The sequence below is a fragment of the Phascolarctos cinereus genome, unplaced genomic scaffold, assembly GCF_003287225.1.
Source record: "Phascolarctos cinereus isolate Bilbo 61053 unplaced genomic scaffold, phaCin_HiC Scaffold_4;HRSCAF=312, whole genome shotgun sequence".
In the NCBI taxonomy this organism is placed as follows: Eukaryota; Metazoa; Chordata; class Mammalia; order Diprotodontia; family Phascolarctidae; genus Phascolarctos; species Phascolarctos cinereus.
Window position 1 is genome coordinate 485,674,968 of NW_027555847.1, and position 27,987 is coordinate 485,702,954.

General features: G+C 36.4%; 1 protein-coding gene across 4 annotated transcripts; it reads left to right on the top strand.

Moving 5' to 3' along the window:
* Positions 1–2,879: 2,879 nt before the first annotated feature.
* Positions 2,880–26,554, top strand: CLXN (calaxin). Of its 4 annotated transcripts, none has more exons than XM_020992596.2 (7): positions 2,880–3,071; positions 8,127–8,282; positions 8,912–9,016; positions 20,678–20,829; positions 21,293–21,397; positions 21,583–21,654; positions 26,146–26,551. In XM_020992596.2, the coding sequence occupies exons 1-7, from the start codon at positions 3,005–3,007 to the stop codon at positions 26,302–26,304; spliced, it is 816 nt and encodes a 271-aa protein (XP_020848255.1). In that variant the 5' UTR covers positions 2,880–3,004; the 3' UTR covers positions 26,305–26,551. The 4 variants fall into 4 exon arrangements, with proteins under 4 accessions (XP_020848255.1, XP_020848257.1, XP_020848258.1 ...); XM_020992598.2 differs by lacking the exon at positions 26,146–26,551 and adding an exon at positions 25,312–26,139; XM_020992599.2 differs by lacking the exons at positions 21,583–21,654; positions 26,146–26,551 and adding an exon at positions 25,312–26,139.
* The last annotated feature ends 1,433 nt before the right edge of the window (positions 26,555–27,987 follow it).

Sequence of the window (27,987 nt, forward strand, 5' to 3'; positions counted from 1 at the left end):
ATCCCCACTAACTTTCACCTTGTATCTCTTCTGCTTTTTGTGGCTAAATTCCTTGAAAATATTCATCTACAATAGGTGGCTTCATTCTCTCTCCATTCACTTTCTTCTTAACTTCTTACAATCCAGCTTCTGACCTCATTATTCTACTAAAAACTATTCACTCCAAAGTTACCAATGATACTAGTTACCAAACCCAATAGCCTTTTCTCAATCCTCATTCTCCTTGACCTCTCTGCAGCCTTTGACACTGTTGATCACTCTCTCTTCCTTGACACTTTCTTTTCTCTAGGTTTTTAGGACACCAGTCTTCCTGATTCTCCTCTGACCTGTCTGACTGCTCCTTCTCAGCATCTTTTGCTGGATCCTCCCCCAGATCATACTTTCTAACTCCAAGCGTCCCTCATGTTTCTATCCTAGGCCCTCTTTTTTCTCTCTTTATACTAATTCACTTAGTGATCTCATCAGCTTCCATGAATTATCATTTCTATGCTGATGATTTACAAATCTATGTATTCTACCCCAAACTCTCTCCTGACCACCAAATCTCACATCACCAACTGCTTTTTAGATATTTCTAACTAGATGTCCAGTAGACATTTTAAACCCAGCACATCAAAAACCATACTCATTATCTTCTCCCCTAAATCCTCTGCACCTCCTAATTTCCCTAATACTGTTAAGGGTAGTTCCATTCTCCCAATCCCCAAGGCTAACAACCTCAATGACATCTTGGACTCTTTACTCTCTCTTCCATTCTATATCCAAATTGTTTCCATGCCCTGTCCATTTCACTTTTGCAACATCTTTCAGTACTCCCCTTTCTATCTTCTGACACTACCACCACTCTAGTGTAAGTTCTTATCACCTCTCACCTAGACTATTGCAATATCTGTTGTTAGTGGGTCCCCTGCCTTAAAAGACTCTCCTCACTACAATCCATCCTTAGTTCATCCTCCAAAGTCATTCTCTTTAGGTGCAGGTCTGCCCATGTTACTCCCCTACTTCAGTGACACCTAAATGCCACAAAGATCAAATACAAAATCTTCTCTTTGGCATTCAAAGCCCTTCGTAACCTAGTCTTTTCTTGCCTTCTTACACCTTGTTGCCTTCCATAGACAATTCTCAATTCAGTGAATTCAATTCAATTCATTCATTGCTGTTCCAAAAACAAGACATTCAATCTCTTGGCTCTAGGCATTTTCTCTAGCTGTCTCCCATGCCTGGAATGCTTTCTGTCCTCATCTGTAGCTACTGACATCAAGTCACAATTAAAATTCTTTAAATTCTGGTGACTCCCCTTTCTTATTTCATATTTATCTTGTAAATGAATTTTGTACATATTTGTTTGCTTGTTGTCTTCCTCATTAGTTTGTGAGCTCCTTGAGTGCAGGGACTATCTTCTTTCATTTCTTTTTGTATCCCTAGTGCTTAAAACAGTGCCTAGGACGTAGTAGGCACTTACTAAATGTTTATTGACTGTCCAACTCTTGCCTTTTATGAGGAAATGGAACCGTTGGGAACAACTAAATGATTTGCCCAATGTCACACAAATAGTAAAACATAAACATAAGGCTTCTGACTCCAGAGCCAACAGTCTTTCGTTAGGTCATCTAGTCTAACCAGACGCTGAATGCAAACATTCTCCTTACTGTCTCCGAGGTAAATCTCAAGCCTAACCCTGGTAAACATCACTGATGGAGGTCAGACACAAATCCCAGCATCTCTAAAATTCATTAACATTCATCAGTTTAGTGGGCAAAATGCAGGCTTCAGTCGGGAAAATCTAGACTCATTGCCTGCCTTTCGCAAATACTGGCCGTAAGACAATGAGCAAATCATTTAACCTCCCAGCGCCCAAGGCAACTCTCTAAACTTTGAGTTGCAGAGCGTGTAGAGATCTACATAATTAAGGAAGTTTCCTCACACAGAGTCCCTTATATGTGTCATCACAGGTAGGGAGAAAGGGGCAATGACTCCCAAAAGCTGTAGGAGCTGGTCCAAAGGCAAACAGAATCAAAATTGGTAGATTAGTATAAAGTTATGAACGCAATTGTAGCTGATTTCTCTCAGGTCTCCAAACTTGAAATGTGAATACCCTATCTATGTCTCTACCAATTACAGGCAAAAGAAAAGAAAAGAAAGAAAGGAAGAGAGACAGACAGAAAGAAAGAAAGAAAGAAAGAAAGAAAGAAAGAAAGAAAGAAAGAAAGAAAGAAAGAAAGAAAGAAAGAAAAGAAAGAAAGAAAAGAAGGAAGGAAGGAAGGAAGGAAGGAAGGAAGGAAGGAAGGAAGGAAGGAAGGAAGGAAGGAAGGAAGGAAAGAAAGAGGGGCAGCTAGGTGGCGCAGTGGATAGAGCACCGGCCCTGGAGTCAGAACGACCTGAGTTCAAATTCGGTCTCAGACCAAACACTTGACACTTGCTAGCTGTGTGACCCTGGGCAAGTCACTTAACCCCAATTGCGTGGCAAAAAAAAAAAAGAGTTGGAAAAAGAGAGGCAAAGATAGAGACAGAAAGACAGAGACAGAGACAAAGAGACGGCCAGAAACACAGAGGCGGAGATACAGAATGGATAGAGGAGATAAACAGAAACAGAGATAGAGGTAAAAAAAAAAAAAACAATTGAAAGCGAAGCTGCAAGAGCCAGAGCAAAAGCAATTTATCCGCACCTGGCAACTAGTCACGCTGGAATCCGAGAGGGGTTTCTCCAGACGCTCTAGACACTTATCTTCCCAGGAACCAATAGCAGGCTGGTCCCTGAGTCGGTTGCCATGGTCACGTTGTGTGTTTGGAGAGGGGCGGGGCGGGCAATGGAGCGGGGCGGGTCTGGGCAGGTAGGGAGGCGAGGTGGGGAGGGGCGGGGAGGTGCTGAAGAGGGGGCGATCCTGCTGGCCTGTGGACCACCACACCAGAGGGGTTCGGGTGGGAGGCTCCAGGTGACTCCGGAGAGCTCGCAGGGATATAGACCATCAAGAGACTATCAGCTCTCTCCTCACCCGGCCCGACAATGTATACTGCGACCCGGAAGAGACTGCAGAAGCTAACGGACTCCACGAGTAAAGCCTCCAAGCATTGTGAGTAGCGATGATCACAGCCCTGGCGAGCGGTGTAGACCCCGGGACAGGCAGCTGCGGACCCCAGGAGACCCTAGCTCCGTCTTCTGGGCCAGGCCCAAGGCTCAGACTATCACGCTTTCTCCTTCCCCACCCCCTTCATTCACATCAATTAGCTCCATGTACAGAAATCGTCCCGTTTTCTCTCTGACTTCTAAAATTTACCTCTCGAGGAAACTTAAAAAGTGACGGTTTGTTCCCAAGCCCTAAGATGTCTATGTGCTCCCCGGTGCATGCCCCCGATTCTTCCACTGCTGGGTCGCCAATCCCAGCAGGGCTTCCTCCTCATCATTCCTTCAATTTACACCAAAGAAAATCCTCCAAACCTTCAGAACTTGAGCTCCCTCCGTAACTCATCTCATAGGAGACCTTTATCCATATATGCCGTAAGGCTAAAAAAAATAAGGGGCAGGGGGAGAGGGAGAAATTAATGAATCTCAGCAACTGCCTTCACCTTTTAACTCCTCAGGACAGGAAACCATCTTTATAGTAAGCGTTTGAAAATAAAAAGCTGTCCTCCAGTCCCCTATCCCCTATCTCATTGCACATATGCCTAGTCTCCTGTTGGCTTGTCTGTACAATTTTTTGGGAAAAGAAAAAGAAATTCATATTCCTGCGAGATAGTTGTGGCTTCTTATAATTATCAGTGGACTAATAACTACTGTGTTCAAGAAAATTGCATAATTATCCTGTACCATGTAATATATATCCCCTCCCCTCCAAGAACAATCCAGTCCAATTCAGTAAGACTTTATTAACAGGCTATTGTGATCTAGACACTGTGCTGTCAGTGGATATAAAACTTCAAAAGTGTAAGCAAGGACATGTAGGAATAGTATGTTTATGCAACTTACATAACTATAGTTTTGGGATCAGTTATAATAATGGTTCCAAGCCAAATATATTGGGATACTATCTTTCAAACTTTTTGAGGAAGTGCTATCACCCTGCAATTCCCCCTCCCCACATTTTGGTCTGTACCCTCACTCCCAGTCCATCCTTCAAACAGCTGCCAAATTAATATCAGCAGAACATAGGTTTGACAATGTCACTATCCTGCTCAAAAATATTCAGTGGTATCCTATTACCTTCAAGAAGAAATTCAAAACTGCTCAACTTGCCACTTAAGCCATAATCTGGCTCCAACCTACTTGTTCCACTTTCCACAGATCTCTCCATCATACATTCTACATTACAAACTGGCCCACCAGTTGTTCCCCATTCCAATTCCCCATTTTTTTTTTGCCTTCTCTCAAGCTGTCCATTTTGTGATAGTGTTCAGAATCACAGGTTTTTGTGAATATTTTAATAATTTCCCTTCAAGTTTTGCTTTTATAATATTCCTTAGACATATTTATAATACAGTCATTTAATATATGTAAACATTATGAGGAATGTGCATAAATATTTTCCACTAAATATCTTGGTTGTTGTCCTTCCTTCTTGAAGAAGACCAAAATGACATCACTATGCTAGAGTCAAGTAACAGTGCACCCAACTGTGGCTGACCAGACCAATACAACCTCAGGATGTTCTATCACAGGTTGAGCACAAGTAGTCCGTGTGAACATCGTACGTCTAAAGTTTTTTTTTAATCTACTTCAAGTCCGGTATGCTCATAGTACAGCACCTTTTCTGATATGGGCACACCATGCCTAGTGGTCCTGTGCCAGTGTCTCCCATGTCACACAATCAATTCCAAAGTTCTTTTTTTTTCAATTTTTTTTGGCAATTGGGGTAAAGTGACTTGCCCAGGGTCACACAGCTAATAAGTGTCAAGTGTTTGGTCTGAGGCCAGATTTGAACTCAGGTCCTCCTGACTTCAGGGTTGGTGCTCTATCCACTGTGCCACCTAGCTGCCCCTTCCAAAGTCCTTAAGAGAGACCTTGAGAGTGTCCTTGTATCACTTCTTTTGACCACCATGTGAGTGCTTGCCCTATGTGAGCTCTCCATAAAATAGTCTTTTGGGCAAGCAAATCTTTTGCATTCAAACAGTAGATTTTGAATACTTGGCAGTTTAGTTCAAGAAAGGACTTCAAAAGTGTATGTGGAAGCAGTTTATGAAATAAGCACTCCCACTTCACCCATGTCTTATTTAAAATCTCTAGCTTCCTTCAAAGTTCTGCTCAGGTGCCACATTCTTCAAGAAGTCTGATACCTACATTCAAACCCACCACCACCACCACTACCAAGTTGTCAACACTTACATCTAATTAACTTGTATATATTGCATCTTCAGGTAGAATGCAAACTCCTTAAGGGCAAAGATTATTTTGTTTTTTAATATTCCCAGCACCTAACACACTTTTGGTGAATGGTTTTGTGCATGTTTGTTGAGATGAATTGAATACAAGAATTTCCCCTTTGGGGTGCTTGATGCAATGTTTGGGGAATTGAGTAGATTGATAGCGGTGATGCAGACATTAAATATACCTTACACGATTGTAAGAGGAAGTACACCTTGCTAGGGACAAGCTTACTTTTGATTTTGTTTACTATTTTAATATTTGTGACTGCCTGAGAAAACAGGAGCAACTGTGAACCTGGGATTACCCCTGTATTACCAAGAATAAAGGGAAAGAACAAGCGTGTTCTTTAGTGGCTGTCCTAGAGATTGTAGGATTCAGCAATTTCTAATCACTAGTATCTGATGTAATGAGTGTGATTTACTTTTTGGCTGTGGCAACAAAAGAGAACTCTTACAGGACTATACTGTAAATAAAAGTTATACTATATAGAGAACATTTTAAACTCCTTAGAACAAAGAAGCCATATACATTTAAAGTATTACTATGATTATTATAATCTTACGCTTTTTCACTTAAACATTTTTATCTCTGGAAAAAACAACTGTTCTTAAATTTTTCAATAGCTGTTTTGAATAAACATTCTGATGAAACAATACAATAGGTATTACGCAAAACACTAAATGAAACATAGTCCTTTCACAGTAGGTTTGCAATGTGTTATAAACAGACCTCATGATGCAAACAAGTGAGGGAAAGGGGTACAATTTTCAAAGGGCTGGTGGTAACAACAACAAAAAGTTATTAAACTTTTTTGCCATCTTGTTATTCTAGAAAAGGAAAAAGGAAACTCTAATAACTATTTGATTGTATTGTGCATGGTACCTGGAATATAGTAGGTATTTAATAAATATGTTTTTTGATTAATTGATCAAATTTGAAAGAAGTCTGTGCATTGACTTGAAACGATTTAAGATGAGGGAGGAGATGGAGTATGAAATATTATCTTTTTACTGAGTATATATCTATTATATTCTGTCCCTGGTGGTCAAGTTATATTGATTGTGGAGATGATTGTGCCATCATTCTTCAGTGGATAAGCTTAATATAATCCTAGAACAAGAAAATTTCTTTAAAAATCACCCAGTCAATCTTCAAGAACTACATCAATGCCATCCCAGCAAATCACAGGATTTAGAACTAAAAGGGACCATAGACATATGTGTGTATAATATATATATATATATGTATATATATATGTATATGTATATGTATATACATATACACATATATACACATGTCTACATTGTAAAGATGGGAAAGTGAAGGCGGTTTGTGATCTTCCATGATAGAGGAAATATTCTAACATGAAAGATCCATTATAGTATAAATATTTTTAAAAAGGAATTAATTTCTTTTATCCAAAGTTCCCCAGTTTAGGATATGAGCAATGGAAGAAATGTTAGGGAGTTTCAGGTCCCCTAATAGATGAAAAAAATGAGGGCCAGAGAGGTTATGGTTAGATACAGAGGCAGTCTTAGAGAGCCTTGCTTTCCTATCTCCCAGATCTGTTATCTGTCCAGCATAAATCTTGTTTACTTCTTTCTGACTACTTGCATGTTGGCAGTAGCATAAAATCATTTTTGAGTGATATCAATTGAGACTTGTAGATAGTAGGTTAAATATCACAGTTTTATTTGAAAAGATGTTTCTACTTTCAATGAGAATACTTATGAATCGATTGATGTTTAATTGGAATGAAAATTAGTGCCCATGTAATTTTACATAAGCCTGAAACCCATTTCTTTGGAAATAGAATGTATCACTATGTGAAGTAAAGTTGATAGTCCCATGGACTTTCATAACTAAGATGTTGAAAGGATAATTGATAGAAGAATTTTTGATTCAGCATTTTTATTAGTCAGGTTTTTTATTTATTTTCCTATTTCTAAACTTTTATCTTCACTCAAACATACTTTTAAAGTTCCAAGTAAAAGAGATATTTGAGGCAGCTAGATGGTTCAATGGATAGAGTGCTGAGCCTGGAGACAAGAAGATCTGAGTTCAAATGTGGCATCAGATACTTACTAGCTGTGTGACACTAGACAAGTCACTTAACCTCTTTTTGCCTTAATCCACTGGACAAGGAAATAGAAAACCATTCCAGGATCTTTTCCAAGAGAACCTCATGAATAGTATTTGTGGTCAATGGCCCACAGGGTCACAAAGAATCAGGCACAACTGAACAACAAAACAGATATTGTTTAATACTTCCAGTGTTTGCCAGTCATCATTTTTCCTAACTCTAATGTGACTTGATTCTATTGAAGCAACATAGAATAGAATGATTGCTGGTTTTCAAGTCAGGAAGACTAGGGTTCAGGTCTGACCTCAGACATTTAGTAGCTATGTGACCTTGGATAAGACACTTATTTTCTCTATGCCTTAGTTTGCTCATCTGAAAAAAGGGAATTTTGGACTTGATGACCTCTTAAGTCCTTCCTAGCTCTAAAACTATGATTATACAATACTATGACAAACCCATTCAAAAAATTTACTATTGAAAATTCTAGGTACTCCCAACCTCCCTCTTTGTTAAGCTAAATTTAGCTTCTGAAATCTTCTTATAACCAGCAGTTTCTAAAATATCTCAAAATGTAGTAGCTATCATTGAGAATTGTACATTTGGTACATCACCCATTGGTAAAAAAAAATTGTAAATTCAGTGTTTTATAAGTTTTATTGTCATGTCTTGCCTTTTTCATCACAGTTAACAGATATGAAATAGAGTGCCTCATAAAACTTTTTTATACCTTGCTGGAAGAAACAACTGAGAAACAAAGTAGCATTGGGATAGATCGTAATGCATTTCGAAACTTCCTGCATACTACATTTGGAATGACTGATGACATGATTATGGACAGGGGTAAGAGGACATAATCAATCCATATTGACCAAATTCTGCTGAAAACAAGGCTTCATTGGCTTTGGAGTTTGGGAGGTATTCTGTATAACAAAATTAGCATTTGATGTTTCAAATTTCACTTGAAAATAAGCTTAAGCTATATATGCAGAGACAAAAATATTTAAGCAAGCATTAAGAACAAGAAAAATTGTCATATCTAGTTTGCCTCATTTTATAGAAAAATCCTAAAGTTCATAAAATATGTTGTTTACATCATATTTCTATTTAATAAATACCTTATTTTCTACATAATTTGTTTTTAAGGAATTTTTGGCTTTTCTCTTCATCATAGAAAGCATACTGTATTCGTACATAAAAGATTGTGTACAAAAATTACAAATGAAATGTTATTTAATAGGTATAAACTCCAATTATGACTGTACAAACATCTATAGAGAAATTTGTTTTCTGTATATAACTAATTACCTCAAATTTCCAAAATTTTCATTTTCCCCACATACAGAGAAAATTCAAATGTAGAGAAAAAAAATTTTGTGCTTTCGTAGTCTCTGACAAAATATTACATTGAAAAATGTTCTAAAAAGAAGTTTTATATAAATCATTGTATTTGTATCAAATTCTCTTTGTAGTATTTCGTGCCTTTGACAAAGACAATGATGGAATTGTGAATGTAACAGAGTGGATTTCAGGACTATGTATATTCCTTCGAGGGAATTTGGAAGAAAGAACAAAATGTAAGGTTTCAGTGTTTGATTTAGAAATGGTTATTTTCTGGATTTTGTGCTTAAAATATGTAAAGATTGTTTTATTTGGAGTTATCCAAACTGTAGACAAGCAGAGGTTTCTGGTGACACTCATTTTCCTCATATACCTTTCCTTTGAAGTCTGAGTTTCTATCCTAGTTATTGTAATGAATTTTAATCAATGACATTGAGTGGGTAATGGACAATAAAAAGGAAAATCAAGAAATGACATTTTTATTTTATTTTAATTGCATGAAAATTAAGTGCATATTTGATATAGGTTCATGCTAATTATATATATGTATGCATGCATGTATGTATATATATATATATATATATATATATGTATGGATGGATGTTTAGAATTCTAATTATTTCATTGGATGAAAAACATTATGGCATAGTAAGTGAGGAAGAAGAGAAATATCAGTAGAGAATTCAATTAAATTTACACAATAAGTATTTATTAAAGAGGCTGAATGGCATAAGTGATGGAGAACCAGTTTTGGAGTCAGAGAGACCCAGATTTAAATCTCCCCTTTGATATATATTGTCTGCATGACCCTGGGCAAGTCATTTGACCTCCTAATGCCTCAGGCAACTCATTATTCTTGTTCAGTCCTGTCTGATTCTTTGTGACCCCATTTGGGGTTTTCTTGGCATAGTTACTGGAATGGTTTGCCATTTGCTTCTCCAGCTCATTTTCTACATGAAAAAACTGAAGCAAACATGGTTAAGTGACTTGCCCAGGGTCACACAGCTGGTAGGTATCTGAGGTGAGATTTGAACTCAGGTCCTCCTGACTCTAAGCCAGCACTCTATCCACTGCACCACCTAGCTATTACACTGTAAGTTAGAGAAGAGTGGACTATGTGTATTGATAGAAAGAGTTTTTACTCCAGAGAGTTCTCTCATTGATGAAATCACAGATCTTACTCCTCCCCCCAAAGAAGTTATTTTGTTAAGCCATATCACTTAGTGATTGTGTTCAAGATCAATATTTGACTCTGACTCTATGTAGTTTAATTTTCATGGTAAGGCATTATAAAATTAGCATTCGTTCAGGTGCTTTTTACTCATTTACTTATAGTTGATTTAAAAAAAATATTCAAAGATTGAGTCCAAACATTTATACATATCAGTTCATCATATATTAACTACATATCTTCTATGTGAGAGGTAAGGTAAAGTGGATCGAACACTTGCCTCAGAGGCAGGAAGACCTGGGTTGTTAAGTCCAGATTCTGATACATATTGACCATGTGATCCTGGGAAAGTCATGTATCTTCTCAGTTCACAGATTCAGTTCTCCTCCTTCCCCACTCTATTTCCAAACAATGGTGTTTGCACTGTGCTAGACACCATGGGGAATGATATAATGGCTCACATTTACATAGTGCTTTACAGTTTGAGAAATTTTCCTGAGAAAAAACCCACAAGATAGGTAAATGAAGCGCATATTATGATCTCCATTTAATAGTTGAGAAAGCCGAGAGATGTTAAATGACAAGCCAAGATCATATTGATAATAAATGATATAGCAGTAACTTCAGTTTAAGACTTGCAACATCTAAGTGCAGTACTCTTTTCATTTATACCACATTATTACAATAAATATATGTGTGTCACTACATATATGTGTATATATGTGCAAATCAATGCAGTTTCCCTTCTATATCCAGTCTTCATTCCTCCTCTAACAAGTATATGCTACTTCCAGAAATATTTATAGATATTTAAAATATGAATTTGCAATTACATAGAAGCAATCTGTCATAGTGAATTCATGAGGTAAGCACAAGAGCCCAGGGAGTGGCAGCACCATCACGCATAGACTACTAGTCTGCTTCTAGCCCAAACCCTCACAGCCATCATCCAGGGATGATGGCAACTCTTCTCCTATGGAGAAGGGACGAGCTGCCAATCAACTGCTACTCACAGGGTAGGCAAGCCAGCCTGGGTGAAGTAGCAAGGCACCTTGGGAGAGTCAGGAGGAAGCATTTGCCAGGCAAGCTACCACCATCTTTATTATTACCTCCTGTTGGACTGTAAAAAAGAAAGCCCAAGGCCCTGAACCAACAGCCTTGGAAACAGCAGTGTTCCCCAAACCTCAACCCTTGCTTTTAGCCCAGCCCCCGAAGCCATCACTAGGAGAAATTGTGGAGAAGGGGACCACATTCCTCATTATCACCAACAATAATTTCTGATAAACTGTTACCAAAAGGAATTAGGCATAAGAGCCCTAGGAGGGGAAAGATAACTCCTCCCCAATGACCCGTCCTGCTTTTAACCTGTCCCTCACATCTATCATATGGGGAGGTAATTCCATGGAAAAGGGGTCAGCCATCTCTGTCAAATGCCTACTAACTGCCACTCATATGGATGAAGCAGCAGGGCTCCCCGAGGAAAAACAAACAAACAAACCAGGAGGCAGTGTGCACCAGACTGACATTGTCCATCAGACCCTGATAGAGACAGCCAACCCAGGACCCTGTACCCAAGGACCTTAGGAATAGTAATGCCCAAAGCCATCACTCTGGGAAGCAACTGCTATAAAGATGCAACCTGGCAACTGTTCCTACAGGTACTATCACCACATTTCTGAAGATCTTGACGAAAGAGCTTGCCACCAAGCTCTTGGCACCGTAAAATAGTTAAGCACCAGAAACCCGTGTGATTTTACCAGTGGAAATGACATTAAAGAAGAGGCATTACCATCTGCTTTGTTATTGTACCCTAAGGACCATGAGAACTTGTTATCTGGATTGCAGCTGAGACCTTCATGCGCATTATCTGTAGAATTAGACTGAGAACAGACTGTGTTATTTATGTGCCTGCTGCTTTGAAAATAGTAAGCACTTAATAAATACTTCATTCATTCACTTAAAAATACCTGGGATCAACCTCCCTCTAATACTTATTAGCTATGTGACCCTGGGCAAGACATTTAACCCCATGTTACTCAAGTACCTCCCTAAGACTTATGAAATCATAGATTGGTTGTAATTTGCACTGGTACAAAGATCCTCACACTGTGGAAATTCTGAGAGCATATTGTTATTTACAGCTATTTGCTGCATATTAGTGTATTGTCACAGATAAAATAAACTTTATTTATCAGGATTTCAAGCTTTTATTTTAAGGTCTTTGCTTAACTCATTCATTAAGCAAATATTTCTAAGGCATCTATGTTGTGTGCAAAGACAGTGGTGCTAGATCTTAATATCAGAGACCCTACTTAGGACCTCCACAAAAGACAAAAAAGAAGGCATTTATTGCTATTTTGCAATCTAGGACATTTGTCATATTTTCATTTTTTGAAAAATCTTTTGCTTTTCTTTTTCTAAAGTAGTCCTAAAGCAAATTTCCAGGCTTATTCTTAGCAATATTTAAAGTAACTCCATAACACAATATAACTTCAAATTGTGTATTCTTTAACAAGGTAACTTGATACAATATACTTTAAATTTTTTTATGTTTTTTAAGACTACTAGCTAAACAAATTCTATCATCTTTTTTAATGTATCACATTTTTCTGATGATAGGAGGCTGAAATTAGAGCACTCATGATGTGATTCTAGTTTAAATCAGAAAGACAAATAAACTGAACCAAATTTGAAAAATTCATTTCCATAAGTATGGAATTAGTTATCTCTCATGTCAGTTCAACTTCTTTCATATCATATCATGAAACAAATAATGTTTCTATATTTAAAAATTCAGATGATTTGGTTTAATTCATTTCTTAATCACCTATCATGTTCTTGGTCTTGGGTTCAAAGGCCAAAATGAGACAGCCCTGCCTGTTTCCTTCTACTGGATGGAAACACCAACTATATAGACAGAGAAATACAAAATAGATGCAAAAAAAAAAAACTTCCGGGACAAAGGCACTAACAACTGGGGAGGAGCAGTTTAGGATAGACTTCCTTTAAGATATGACACTCAATCTGAACTTTGAAGGATGCTAGTAGGGTCCTTTGTGGTGAGGAGAGGTGTGCATTCCAGGCCATATATAAAGGCACAGAGATTAGAGATGAAAAGTAGTCTTTGGAGACAAGGAGGCAGGTCATTTAGGATGAGGGTAAAGGGCATAAAGGAGAATTAATTTGCCTGGGAAGACATACTGAATCCAGATTATGAAGGACTTTAAACGGAAAGAGTTTTTACCTTATCCTTGAGGTAAAAGGTAAATCATGTTTGTTTTATCTACAAAAGGTAAAAGGGATTTGCTTAATTAGTGTCTTGATGCCTTTAGTCTTTTGCTTTAAGAATATCAGTTTGGCAGCTGATAGGACAGATTGGTCAAGGAGAAAGACTTGAGGCAAATGGATGAGTTGAGAGGATGTTCATCCAGAAGAGGTGATGTGGGCCTGAACTAGGGTGGTAGCTGTGTGAGTGGAGAGAAGGGGATAGATGTGAGATTGTATTGTTGAGGTAGAATCAATTATTGGTAATTGATTGGATGTGGAAAGGTGAAGAGAGAGAGTTGAATCAAGGATTATTCCAATGAGAATTCAGGTGACTAGAAGGTAGTCCCCTCAACAAAAATAGGGAAGTTAAAATGAGAAAAGTTTGGGAGGAAATGCAATAAGTGCTTTTTTGGATGTATTAAATTTGAGATGATTCTCAGACATCCATTTGACAATATCCAGTAGGCAGTTATAGATAAAGGAAGGTGGAAGACAGACCAAACACATACGTAGTTCTACATAAATGCAATAATAAACTATTTCCTTTGACAGCTGATGAGCTCTCCAGGGGAGAAAACATTTAAAGAGAAGATTGAGGACAAATCCCTGAGGCACACTGTCAGGTTGGTCCAGAGAAAAGAGTGTTTATCATACACAGGAAACTGAGAAGGAGCAGTCAGCAAGTAGGAAGAAAAACAGTGGAGAGCAATGTCATGAAAACCTAGGAAGTAGAGAGTATGCAGGAGGAAGAAGGAATGGTCAAAAAGAGTGTCAGATACCAAAGAGAGGTCAAGAAGAATAAAGACAAAGAAAAACATAGTAGGGTATGGCAAATAAAAGATCACTGATAATCTTAGAACAACTTCCTTTGAGTGATGTCATCAAAAGCCAAATTGATGAGCAGTTACGAGTTATTAATACTGAATAGGAAGGGGAGGTGGAAAAGGTAACTTGACTTTTGAAGTGTAATACAAGGACATTAGTACTAACTGTGGAGGAATATTTTGACAGCAACACTGTTCAACACATTTTGTCACATAGACATTTCTTGGTGAATTCATTTTTAGCCGAATTAAAATGTGAATGGAATTTCTCTTGTTATTGAATGATATCACAATTTTTACAAATATCCTATAGTATGATTCAGCAAGAAGGCATAGTTTGGTCAAGTAGAGATGGGGGAACAGGGAAAGATTTGTGAGACGTTACTGGTACGTTTGTCCTTGAATAGTTTGCAAAGCCTCAACTTACGTACTATGTGGCAGTGCAGGCTGCGACATCTTTATCCAAATCTAACCACCTCTTGATGTGTAACAGACTGTTACATCAAGTTTTCATTTAAGGGTTCTCTATCCAAACTATACCTACTTACACACACACACACACACACACACACACAAAATCACTGATAGCTATTCTCTAATAAATAAATCATCAAAGGATATTACCAAACATTTCTCAAAAGAAGAACTGCAAAGAATTCACAACCATATGAAAAAAATGCTCTAAATCACTAATAATAAAACGCAAATCAAAGCAACCCTGAAGTTTTACCTCACATTGACAAATTGGGAAAAATGACCAAAAAATGGCAACAATATTGGAGACGTTTTGCAAAGAAAAACTGCATTAATACATTGTTGGTGGAACTGTGAAACAGTACAGCTATTTTGGAAAGCAATTTGGAATTAAGCAAATAAAAAGTGACTAAAATGTCCATACTCTTTGGACCAGAGAGTCTATTACTACTTATGGAGTCATGGATGAGAAAAACATCCCCGTATGCTCCAAAATATATGTAGCAGCACCTTTTGTGATGGATAAGAATTGGAAATAAAGTAGATACCCACCAATTGGGGAATAGCTAAACAAACTGTGGTACATAAACGTAATGGGATAATGTGCTGCAAGAAATGATGTGTATAATGAATACAGAAAAAAACATGGAAAGATCTATATGAATGGATGCAGAGTGAAGTAAGCAGAACCAATAAAACTGTACACACACGCACACACACATAGTAACTACAATGTAAATGGACATAGCAAAAAAATCAAAAGTCAAATGGGACACAAATGGACACTTCATGGAAGTGGGATGTCTATAAGTGTTAACACATTGAACATTTTCAGACTTTATATGGATCAGTTATGCTGACTATTTTTTCCTCTCTAAAAAAAATATTTGTCATATGAGATGGCTCTTGGGGAGAGGTAGGCAGAGGGATAAATAGGATACTATGGTGCTATAAGAAACAGAAAATATCAATGCAATCATTTCTAAAGAATCACAAAGCCTAATGCACAATATATAAATCTGCTATCAACTATAAGATCTCTTTAACAAAATAAAGGAATTCTAAACTAAAACCACTAGAAATTTGGAACTTGAATGAAGATGGACCTGATGCTTCTGATTATAAAGATAAACCTCAGCATAGCAAGGTAGGAGTCTAACCAAGTAATGATTTCTCTTTTGTAGAAACCTCTCTATCCTTGCATTCTCATTTAATAACTCAACAATTCTAAGTGACCTTGTTCATCATCTTAACATATATGAAAATAAAGATGAATTATTGATTAAAGAAATGCAAATCAAAACAGCTCTGAGGTACCACATCACACCTATCAGATTGGCTAATATGACAGAAAAGAAAAATGATAAATGTTGAAAATGATGTGAGATAATTGGAACACTAATGCACTGTTGGTGAAATTGTGAACTGATCCAACCGTTCCGGAGACCAATTTGGAACTATCCCCAAAGGGCTATAAAACTGTGCATACCCTTTGACTCAGCAATACCATTTCTAGGTCTGTATCCCAAAGAGATCATACAAATGGAAAAGTACCAATGTGCAATGACTAACTTTGATAGGCTCATCTCTTCTTAGCAATGCAAGGATCCAAGACAATTCCAAAGGACTCATAATGGAAAATGCTGTCCACATCCGGAAAAAGAACTATGGAGTCTGAATGCAGATCAAAGCATATTATCTGCTCTTTTTAAATTTTTTTGTTTCTTTGTTTCTTCTTTCTCATGGTTTTTCCCATTGGTTCTAATTCATCTTTACAACACGACTAATGTTCAGTGTAAATGTATATGTAGAGCCTATATCAAATTGCACACTGTCTTGAGGTGGAGAGAGGGGAGAGATGGGGAGAAAATTTAGGACTCAAAATCTTATGGAAGGGAATATAGAAAGCTAAAAATACATAAATAGATTTTTTTTAAAAAATAAAAATGAACTTTTGGCTTCTGAAATAAAAGAATAGAATCTCGTACAAGGTGGCACACAAAATGTTCAAAATATGAAAATTCAATATTTGATCAGTAAGTATAAAAAATATTCATGCCATACCTCATTAGGTATGAGTAGTCATGGAATATCTGTGGAACTCTAAACACAATTGTTCTTTTAGTACCAGGATTACATCTTAGCTATATCAAATACTGCTTACCCCAAACTGCTGCTTTATATTCGATTGGGACAGCAGAGACAAAAATCAGCCCCCCTACATTAACACAAGCCTCAAAGGAAAGAATTGACTCCAAGAATGAAAAATATAGTAAACTACTGGTTAGTAGTCCTTGTAAAGTTTTCTTATGACCATTCAGCTTTGCTTAATGAAAATTTGTCAGTTTAGTGTATTGAAATGATATGGGCTATTTTTATCTGAAAAATTTTTCCAAAAATCAATAAGGCTAAAATAGAAGAGGGAATATGTTGTGACTCTTCAAACAATAGAAGTGAATGAAAGATGAACATTGTGAAGAACAGGTGAATTAAGTTGAAGGAGCAGCATGGAAATATTTTTTTTTAAAGTGACCAAATACATTTTGGGAAACTACAAAGCAGAATATTACCAAGAAAGTGTCAATGTCTTCTCAAAGCCCATAAAGTTATGGAATGCAACATGCTACTCCAGATCCATTTCTCGGATTCATGCTTGGACTTCTTCCTGGAAAACCTAGGCATTGTTAGTGATGAGCACGAGGAATGTTTCTATCAAGAAATATCCATAATGAAAAAGTAATGCCAGGATAAATAGAGTACATGCTGTCTGATAACAATTGAGTGCTGAGGAAGGATATTTCACAGATAAAATACAACAAGGAACCATTGGTAGCTACATTTTAGGTTACATAAGCATAGTCTTGTTTACTAACAATGATACTAATATAAAATTTTGATTGATATGAATCATGGGAAAAAGACAAAGTATAAAGCCATATTTGAAATTAGCACAAAAATACTACAAGTTCCCCGTTTTATGGATATAACACAGAAAATTTTTTTTCTGGTATTTTGTAACCAATTTATAATATAAGATATATACATACATATATACGTGTGTGTGTGTGTGTGTGTGTGTGTGTGTGTGTGTGTATGTGTGTGTACCAGACTGGGTGTTGTCACTGAAGGGCTTGCTGACTGGGATATCTTTTTCTTCCTTTTTCTATTTAAAAGAAAGAATGTGATATCCCCATTACTCTACATAGGCTAACATGTCTTTTCATAATTTATTATAATTGTGATTTATCTAAAAATAAATTTTATTTCAATCTTTGTTTTTATGCTTTTTAATGTGTTAGCCTTACTTATAAATTTACATTTCAATATCTGGCTTAGATATGCCCCCAAGCTTTGTTTTCCAGAATGTAGTATATTATTTTGTGAAGTATTTATGGTTTTCCTGGTCTTCACACTTAATTCTTAATTCCATATTGATCTATTCTCTGAAATAAACAATGCATAAATTTTTTTACTGTTAGATTCTATAAATGAGTTGTTAACTTGAATTAATGTATCAATCTGAATATAGCCAGGCATTCATGAGTTTTATCCTTGGTTTTAGAGCAGTAGTTCTTAAAGAGTGTGTTACAAATCATACGAATTATGCTGAGAAGTTTTGGATATTATTGCAGATAAAAAATTATATAAATAGTTTAATATAAATTTTGCTTCCTCAACATACATAGTATGTTTAACACAGTATATGAAACAAAAAAACAATTTGCCTATAAAATTATGCGCTAACCTCAAAACGTTTCAGACCTTGAACTCACCAAAAACAAAAAAGATTACCTTGAGTTTTCTGACTCCTTTGTATTGTGATGTCAAATTAAATAGCCAATATGCTACAGTGCCCTTCTGCAAAAAATAATGTACTTTGAACAAAAATGAAAGTTTAAAAACCACTACTTTAATATTTTTTATGCTTTTATCATTGCCTTGTATGGCCCTGGATAAAATATCCATTCTAAGTGCATAGGTCCATATTCTCTAAGAGATAAAAAAAGACATCAGACAGAAATATCCAAAGAATTGACCACCTAACTTTGAAAGAAAGTGTAAAGAATTCTAAGGTGAAGCAATGTAGTTTGAGGCAAACACTATTGAAATTTTAACTTTACTGAAAGTTATCAAGGTGAACAAGAGTCCAAAAGATAATAAGGATTCTACATGAAAATGGTTGTCCTTTCGCCTGGTTTTTAAAAATAATTTTCAGCAAGCAAAAATTTTCTGTGTATCCAGACAAACAGGATAACAAAAAGATTTCAGAAACATATTCTGTGCTTTGATACTGTCAAATCAGTTAATTCTCATCCTTTTGTTTTACTTGGACAGTAGAAGTATAGACTTTAGAGCTAAAAGAGATCTTAGGTATCATCTAGTTCAATTCCATCCCTTTACAGGTGGGAGTATTGCCACCCAGAGAGATTGAGTCACTTCATCTTGTAGTGAACAGCAAGAGGATGGATTATGAATCCGTGTTTCTTACCATTGTGCAATCTATGACACCATGCTGTCTTGCCCTATTCTATTTTCCAAGTCTGGCCGCTATCTGTTTCTTTGTCTGAAATGGCATTTATTGTTTGTTGTCGTTCAGTCATTCAGTAAAGTCCAACTCTTAGTGACTGCATATGGGGCTTTCTTGGCAAAGATACTGGAGTAGTTTGCCATTTCCTGCTCCTGTGGATTAAGGCAAAAAGAGGTTAACCTTTCCCAGGGTCACACGGTTATTGTGTATGAGGACAGATTTGAACTCAGATCTTTCTGACTCCAGACCCAACACTGAGTCATCTATCTCCCTCTATATATCTTATCTACATACTCTCTATTGCATAGCTATCACAAAGTATGGTTAAGATTCACAGTGATATTTGCATAATTAATTACTACTTCAAAATCACTTTAGCAAGAGAATATCTGCAAAACCGAGGAACTGTAAGCCTCATTTAACACATTACAAAAGATATTTAGCCTAGCGGCAAGGGGAAGAAAGGAGCAGAAACTTGAGTTTAAGGCGTGTGGTATTTTTTATTTTTTTTTTGTAATCTTGTTGAAAAATGTTTCATCTTATAATTAAAAGGAAGTGTGGTAAATCATTAAATATCACATAGAAGGCCAAAAAGCATTTAACCTTTTGGGGCCCCATTGGACTATTAGGAATTTCTCAAGAACCAACATTTGTAAGCACTCTATACCAAATAGTACCAATATACTCTTCCCTAGAGCCATTCCATCCAGTTTAGTTTTGTGTTAAGGTTATTTTTAACAAATCATATCATATTCAGGAGGATAGGGCTGGTGTGGAGGGAGCAGAACTATACAGTATACTCTGGATATTGCCAAGGGTCTCAACCTGAACAAAGATTTTTTTTTTTACCTTGCCCAGAATAAAACAGAAACTTGAGGTTAGCACTATGTTCTAAACTCAACCAGATCTCTTAAACTGATAGAGATTTAAGCAGCACCCAAAGTAACCTGGGACCTACTGGAGTCCTTGAACTTCATAGTCCTATAGTTGATATGTTCAGTTCATCTTCCACCCCAACACTGAGAAGATTTAGAAGGCATATATCAGAATGGAATATTTTTACATTTACTGAGAGGTGGTCAAATTTTCTAACACTGTGAAGTTAGCAGATATTATCACTATGGCCGATAGCATGTGGCATCGATCAACATAGGGGAACAGAGTCAGGCCCCAAATTCACTAAGAAGATACTGGAAATTAAGTATGCTCTGTGTTTCATTAACCTAGCCCACCCTTTAGAGAGAAATTACATATTGGATATGATGAAAGATGATTACAGGGAGTAAGTAATACGAGAGGACAATCTACCCAATGTAGTCAGTTTCTAAGTGGAAAGGAAAAGAAGACTCTATGCTAAGCTATAATTGCAGCATTAGGTCATAGATGTGTGCTTAAGTGTTGTGTATATGAATACAAAACTGGCTCTAATATTAGGCTGATTACATGAATTTTTATCTCCAAATCAAAATTATAAAGGCAGCAATAGCTCTAAACATACTAGTGAAGTCACTATGAAAATTATTAAAATTTCTAGTGTCCTAGCTACCTACCCTATGTATGTCCTAAAATTATGTAAGAGAAACTCAATAAAATGTCAACCTTCTAACACTACAATTCGCTATGTTTTTAAAAGATTGTTTTGAAGTTTACGATTTGAATGGTGATGGTTTCATTTCACGAGAGGAAATGTTTCACATGCTGAAAAACAGCCTTCTCAAGCAACCAAGTGAAGAAGATCCAGATGAAGGGATTAAAGATTTAGTTGATATAACACTTAAGAAAATGGTAAGTATATTTTAATAAAATATAATCAGTATATTATGATCAAAAATAATCAGTTGGATATGAGAGAAAAGCAAAAAGGGAAATGCAGTAACCATTTTGTTCCTCTTTGGTGGAGATAGTACATAGAGACTGAACCTGTGGTTTCCTTAGTATAAGGAATTCCTTATGAGGCAACTCCCTCTACCAATGCAAGTACCTCCACAGTTTATAGTCTTAGAGAAATACAAGATCATGAGAAAACTAAGTGACTTGCCCAGGTTCATAGAGCCTTAAAACCCAGGTCTTCCTGGCCCTGAGAACAGCTCTCTACCCACTGTGCCATGTGCCTTCTCTTCCTTAATAAAAAGAAAATCATGTGTATTTTTCTTTCTATCATGTATGTAATGTTATACATATGTAACACATAATGTTAGCAAAACTACTATTGTCATGAAATCTATTTTCTGATCTTCATCTTTCCTAGGATCATGACCATGATGGGAAGCTATCCTTTGCTGACTATGAAACATCTGTACAAGAAGAAGCTCTTTTGTTGGAAGCATTTGGTCCATGTTTACCGGACGCAAAGGTATTAACAGTCATTTAAAATACCCATATTCATTCCATAGCATTAAATGAAATGAGTAGTTGGCCATGAACAAATACATTTTCCCATGTGGGAAGAGTAATCTCTACCCACAGGAAAGGACAACTGAATTAGTACTGAGGGTCTCCTATTACAATTCTCTCATAGCTCCTTATTATTTTCTGTAGCTTCTGAAGAAACTTTTCAATCCTAAAAAGAAAGTACCCAAAGGAACTATGAGACACCACAGTGGAACTAGGGTAAGACCAGTTGTCCTCTCTTGTCATATGAAATATATTTTAAGTTTCCATCTGCCAAGATGAGGTATCACCCAAGGCTTCCCACAGTTAAGTTACTAATATGGTTTGTTTTGAGTATCTCTCTGCTTTCACTACTTGGGAATTGTGAAGTGAATTTTTCTCTAAAGACTTTAACCTTGGGATACAGTCTTTCTCCACTTTCTCTTTTAGGGGCTTTCCTCCTCAACCATCTCCTTTTTCTTTTATGTTTTTTTTTTAATGTTTCCTTATCCACTAGTTTCTTCCTTGCAAATATGCCCTCATCATCCTCATTCATAAAAACAAAGCCTTCATTTGAATCTCTCTTCAGTTTATCATCCTATATTAATCAGCAAACATTTGTTAAATGCTTTCTATGTCCCAGGCACTGTGCTAGCCAGTGAATATACAAATATAGAATGAAATAATCCCTGCTCTCAAGAGCTTTCATTGTATCAGAGGGCCATGGCATGTTTTCGTTGTTCAGCCATGTATGACTCTTCATGATTCCATGGATTATAGTATTCCAAATCCTTCTATCCTCTACTATCTCCTGAAGTCTGTCCAAATTCATGTTCATTGTTTCCATGACACTATTCATCTCATTCTCTGCCATCCTCTTTTCCTTTTGCCTTTAATCTTTCCTAACATCAAGGTCTTTTCCAATGAGTGCCATCTTCTCATTATCTTGCCTAAGTATTTAAGCTTCAGTATTTGCCCTTCCAGAGAAATCCTCAGTTAATTTCTTTAAGTACTGACTGATTTGATCCCCTTGCTGTCCAAAGGACTCTCAAGTTTCTCCAGCACCACAATTTGAAAGTATCGACTCTGTGGAGTTCATGTTTCCTTGCGGTTCAACTCTCACAAGCCATATGTTGCTGCTGGAAAAACCATAGCTTTGACTATAGGGACCTTTGTCAGCAGAGTGATGTCTCTTCTTTTTTAGTATGCTGTCCAGATATGCCAGAGTTTTCCTTCCAAAGAGCAAGCATCTTTTAATTTTATGGCTGCAGTGATTTTTGAGTCTAAGAATATGAAATCTAACTTTCCTTCTGCATGCCAGGAAGTGAAGGGACTAGTTGCAAGATCTTAGTTGTTGTTGTTGTTGTTGTCATTGTTGTTTTTTTAATGTTAAGCTTCCAGCCAGCTTTTAAACTCTCCCTTTTCACCCTTAAGAGGCTTCTTAATTCTTTACTTTCTGCCATCAGAATGGTATTGTCTGTTTAATCTAAGATTATTCATATTTCTCCCAGCATCCTTAATTCCAACTTTTTATTTGGCCATCTTGGAATTTCACATGATGTTAAGAACTTAAATAAATAAAATGACAATATACAGCCTTGTTATACTCCTTTCTCAATCTTAAACCAATCAGTTCCACATGCGACTCTAACTTGCTTCTTGGCCCACACACAGGTTCCTTAGGAGATAAGTAAGATGATCTGATACTCCCATCTCTTTGAGGACTGGCCACATTTTTTGTGATCCACACAGTCAAAGGCTTTGATGTAGTCAATGAACCAGAAGTAGATGTTTTGTTTTGTTTTCTGGATCTCCCTTATTTTCTCCATAATCTAGCAAATGTTGGCAATTTGGTCTTCAGTTCCTCTGCCTCGAAAACCAGTCTGTTCTTCTTGTAATTAATTCAGCTTCACATGTTGCTGAAGTGTGGCTTGCGGAATCTTAAGCATAACCTCACTGACATGTGAAATGAACACAATTGTTCTAAAATTTGAACGTTCTTTGGCATTATCCTCCTTTAGGATTGAGATGCAAACTGAGCTTTTCCAATCTAGTGGCCACTGTTAAGTTTTCCAAATTTGCTGGCATATTAAGTGCAGCAGTTTAATAGCACCACCTTGTAGGATTGTAAATAACTCCGCTGGAATTCCTCCAGGCTTATTAGCAATGCTTCTTAGCACTTGACTTCATTCTCCAGGATGTCTGGCGTTAGATTAGTAACCACACCATTGTGGTTATCGGTGATATTAAGATTTTTCTCTTATAGTTCTTCTGCATATTCTTGCCGCCTCTTCTTAATCTGTTCAACTTCTATTAAGTCCCTACCATTTTTGTCTTCTATCATGTTCATGTTTGTCTGAAATGTTCCCTTGATATCTCTAATTTTCTGGAAGAGATCTGTCTTTCCCATTCTATTATTTTCTTTTCTTTCTTTCTTTTTTTGCATTACTCATTTAAGAAAACCTTATCTCTTTTTTGCTATTCCTTGGAATTCTGCATTCAGTTGGGTTTCTTTCTCTTTCCTTTTCCTTCTATTGTAAAGCTTCATTAGACAGTCATTTTGCTTTCTTGCTCTTTTGTTTCTTTGGAATGATTTTTATTTTTGCCTCCTAAACAATCTTGGGAACCTCTATCCATACTTATTCAGACACTTATCTATAAGATCTAATCCCTTAAATCTATTCATCACTTCCACTTCATATTCATAAAGGATATTTACAGATAAATACAAGGCAGCTACATGGCACAGTGGATAGAGTGCAGGGCCTGGAGTCAGGAAGACTCAACTTTGTGAGTTCAAATATGGTCTCAGGCCCTTACTCACTGTGTGACCCTGGGCAAGTTACTTAACCCATGTTTGCCTCAGTTTTCTCATCTGTGAAATGAGCTGCAGAAGGAAATGGCAAACCACTCTAGTACCTTTGCCAAGAAAACCCCAAATGGGATCATGAAGAGTTGGACGCAACTGAAAAAATTGAATGACAGCAAAAACAAATACAGGATATGTCCAAAATAAATGAGTGGTAATTTGGTAGAGGTACTAATCACTGGTGGCTTCAGGAAAGACCTCTTTAAGGGGTGGCAAAAGAGTTGAACTTTCAAGGGAGTTAGGAATTTCAAAAGACAGAGATGAGGAAAAGTATTCTAGGCATTAGGAATAGCTTGTACAAAAGCGCAGAGCTGGAAAGTGGAATTTTGCGTGTGAGGAACAGAAAGAGAGCTAGTTGGTAGGAGCATGAAGGAAGAGTAATGTGTGATCAGCCTGGAAAGGTAAGGTGTAGCCAGATTATGAAGGTCTTTAAATATGAACAAAGGAGTTTGTATTTTATTCTAAAGGCTTTAGGGAACTACTGGACAAAAGTGATAGTATGAAAAAATAGTCAGAGCTAGGATTTAGTAAAAGATAGGACAGTGTGGGAAAGGATTCAGTGGCTTCATCTCTGAAGTGGATTGATTTGAGATTTCTTTCATATTTCCCAAGATTCTAAAAGGATACACTTCATCCATTACTCACTACCTTGCTAAGCATTGTAAGGAAATTAATCTTTGGATATGGACAGCATTACTTGTATAGATAATTGTATATTCTAGTTTTTAAAGTATTCACAACAGATAATAAGATCATTGTGTTATAACATGGACTGGATTTCATATCTTTTAAATACTTTCTCCCACTAGTTCAATAGCTCTTTCCCTCAGCAGCTCCCTAATTCTCCCCATTTCCCCAATTGTTGTACCTTTCTTAACAGGATTAAAACATTTTAATTGTTTTACTCAGTTTGGAAAGGCTTTTTAATTAGACTTATGATTAAGTCATCAGTTGAAATGGGCCACTTTAAGAATACTACAAGAGTTTAGTGTAAGCTATATCTAATTTTTTTCACTTTTATTTTGCAGAGCCATCTAGAATTTGAAGCCCAGGTCTTCAAAGACCCCCATGATCTCTAGAATAAGGACACCTAACAGCTGTGTTAGTTTCAAGACAGCAAATTAAAAAGCACATTCCAAATGCTTTGCAATTTAATACTTTAAATATTTGTAATTTGAATTGGGCTGAGACTTATTGTGGACCAACCAATGAAAGCCAGAGTGATTTGGGTTTAAAGGCATAATCAAGTAGCTCCATCTTGGGGTTTAGGGCTAGATTTTTCCCCTCTACTTATTTATTCTGTCATTTTCCCCTGAAAAACTAGGACAGTTAACTCTTTTGTCTCATGGAGTTTTCATTTATGTAATTTAAATAAGCATTGATAAAGTTTTAAATTTTATTTTACTTACCTGTAAACTATTATGACAGATTGGTGGAAGATCAGAACTCAAGACCAGCAGTTCTGCTTGTTGACAAAAATGATTTACATTTATTCTACAATTTATACAAGGCTATAAATTTATATTTGGATCTATAGTAATACTTACAATTCCATGAACAAAAAAGAGGTAATGCTATTATGAAGCATCAATAGGATGAATACAGACAATGACTCAGTACCAGGTTAAAGAAAATAGCTAAAACTATTTAATTCCCTTTGCATGAAAACAAATTAAATGTGTTTTTTGTACCAATGGTACACAGTTTTCTTGATTTTAATGAGTAATTCAAAAGCACCTCTCCCTGATGAAGGTTGTCAGATGATGGTTTTCTTTCAAAACAGAAAAAAAAAACGAATCAAGAGGGTTTTTTTGTTTTTTACTTTTAAAATATTATTCCCTTTCTTGTCTCTGTTTCTTTAGTGCACATATATAATAAGCAGCAGGAGGAAAGATAATGCTAACAGTTTGCTCAGATGCAAATACTGTCAAGGTGGACTTGGAGTAAGGAAGACCTGTGTTCAAATCCTGACCTTCCTTCTTAATAGCTGTGTGACCTTGGGCGAGTCATTTAACTTCTGATTTAACTCCCTGGGACTTATCTACCAAGTCATAGATAGGTTGCTTCCTAGAGAGAATTCCTATCCTGGGAGTTCCCCAGCTGATGAAATCACAGATCATTTGCCTACTTGTATATTCTTTGTCACTATATTATGCATCATTATCATGATAAATTAATTATGTATAAATAATGAAATTATGAAATTAACATTTGTAAAATATCATTGAAAATAATTGAATTAAATAAATACTTTCCTGAAATAAAAGATTTATTACCTTTTTGCTATTCAAATGTTTTCTTGATTTTTAAAAATTGTTTTGTATAGACAGATTGATATTTTCTTAATAAATGATTTCTTGACAGAATTATATTTTCTTCTAGCAGCAAGTTAAACCAGAGTTAGCAAATCTTGTATTTATTTAAAATGTAATCTCCTAGTCTTTAGGTGAACCAAAATGATTATACAAAGCAAAATGGGATTTGGACTCAGGACATCTATGGTTCTAATCCCAACATTAAGATTTACCTTGTGAAACTCAAGTAGCTTCATTTGAAGCCCAATAGGCTTTCTCAAGCCTGGTTTTCCAGAGCTATATTTCAAGAAATCATAATGAAAACTACATGAGACAAAAGAGTTAATTGTCCTAGTTTTTCAGGGGGAAATGACAGAATAAACAAGTAGAGGGAAAAAAATCTAGTCCCAAACTCTAAGATAGAACTGCTTGATTATGCCTTTAAACCCAAATCACTCTGGCTCTCATTGTTTGGTCCACAATAGGTCACAGCCCAAGCCTCACTTGCTCATTGTTGGGGTTTTGGTGCCTCAGAGTGAGTATTAATGGCAACTGTTTTTGTTCTAGCCAGAGATCCTAAGGGTCTTCCCCTCCCAGACTGATTCTTTTGAGAAGGCAAGCTAGTCTATCTTTTGCCTCAATTCTTACCCATCTTTTAAACACTGAATGGGTCTTTTCTCATACAAACTGAGACCTGGGAAGGACCTTAAGTTAAAAAGGCCAAGGTATCTCACTGTATCTGGGGCCATCTCCAGTCATCCTGATCTGTACCTTGCCACTGGACCCAGAGGGCTCCAGAAGAGAGAGTGGGGATGATGATTTTGAACAGCCCCGCCTCACTTAAATCCATTCACTTGCAAGTCAAGACATCACCCTCTTGATGTCATTGGTCCTCTTCCAGAACAAGGATGAACAACAGCAACAACAACACCTTGTGACAATGGGTAAGTCTCAAGTTTCAACATCCTTCTCTGTAAAATGTTAGCAGTGATACTTTCCTTACTTTCCTGATGGAGTAGTTGTGATAAAAGTTCTTCAAATTCTAAGAATATTTTAATACTTCATCTTATTGATATGGATACTCTATGTGGTACTAATTGCCTTAGCAAGCTATACACACACATGCATAAACATGAATAACATGTATCTCTATATATACATGTACATGTATGTATACATATATATGATTTGGAAGGTATCATTGAGCTCTTTGTATAATTTTTCAACATGCTAATCCTTCAAAATAGCATGGAATAGAATGCACGGTACATAGTAGGTACTTAATATAAATGCATATTGAGATGAATATTAATGGAAAAACCTGCAATTATCATCCTGGTTCTTGTTTCATTTATAGCAAAAATCTCAACGTTGGTAATGATCCAATTCTTCCAACAATATGTACATTCA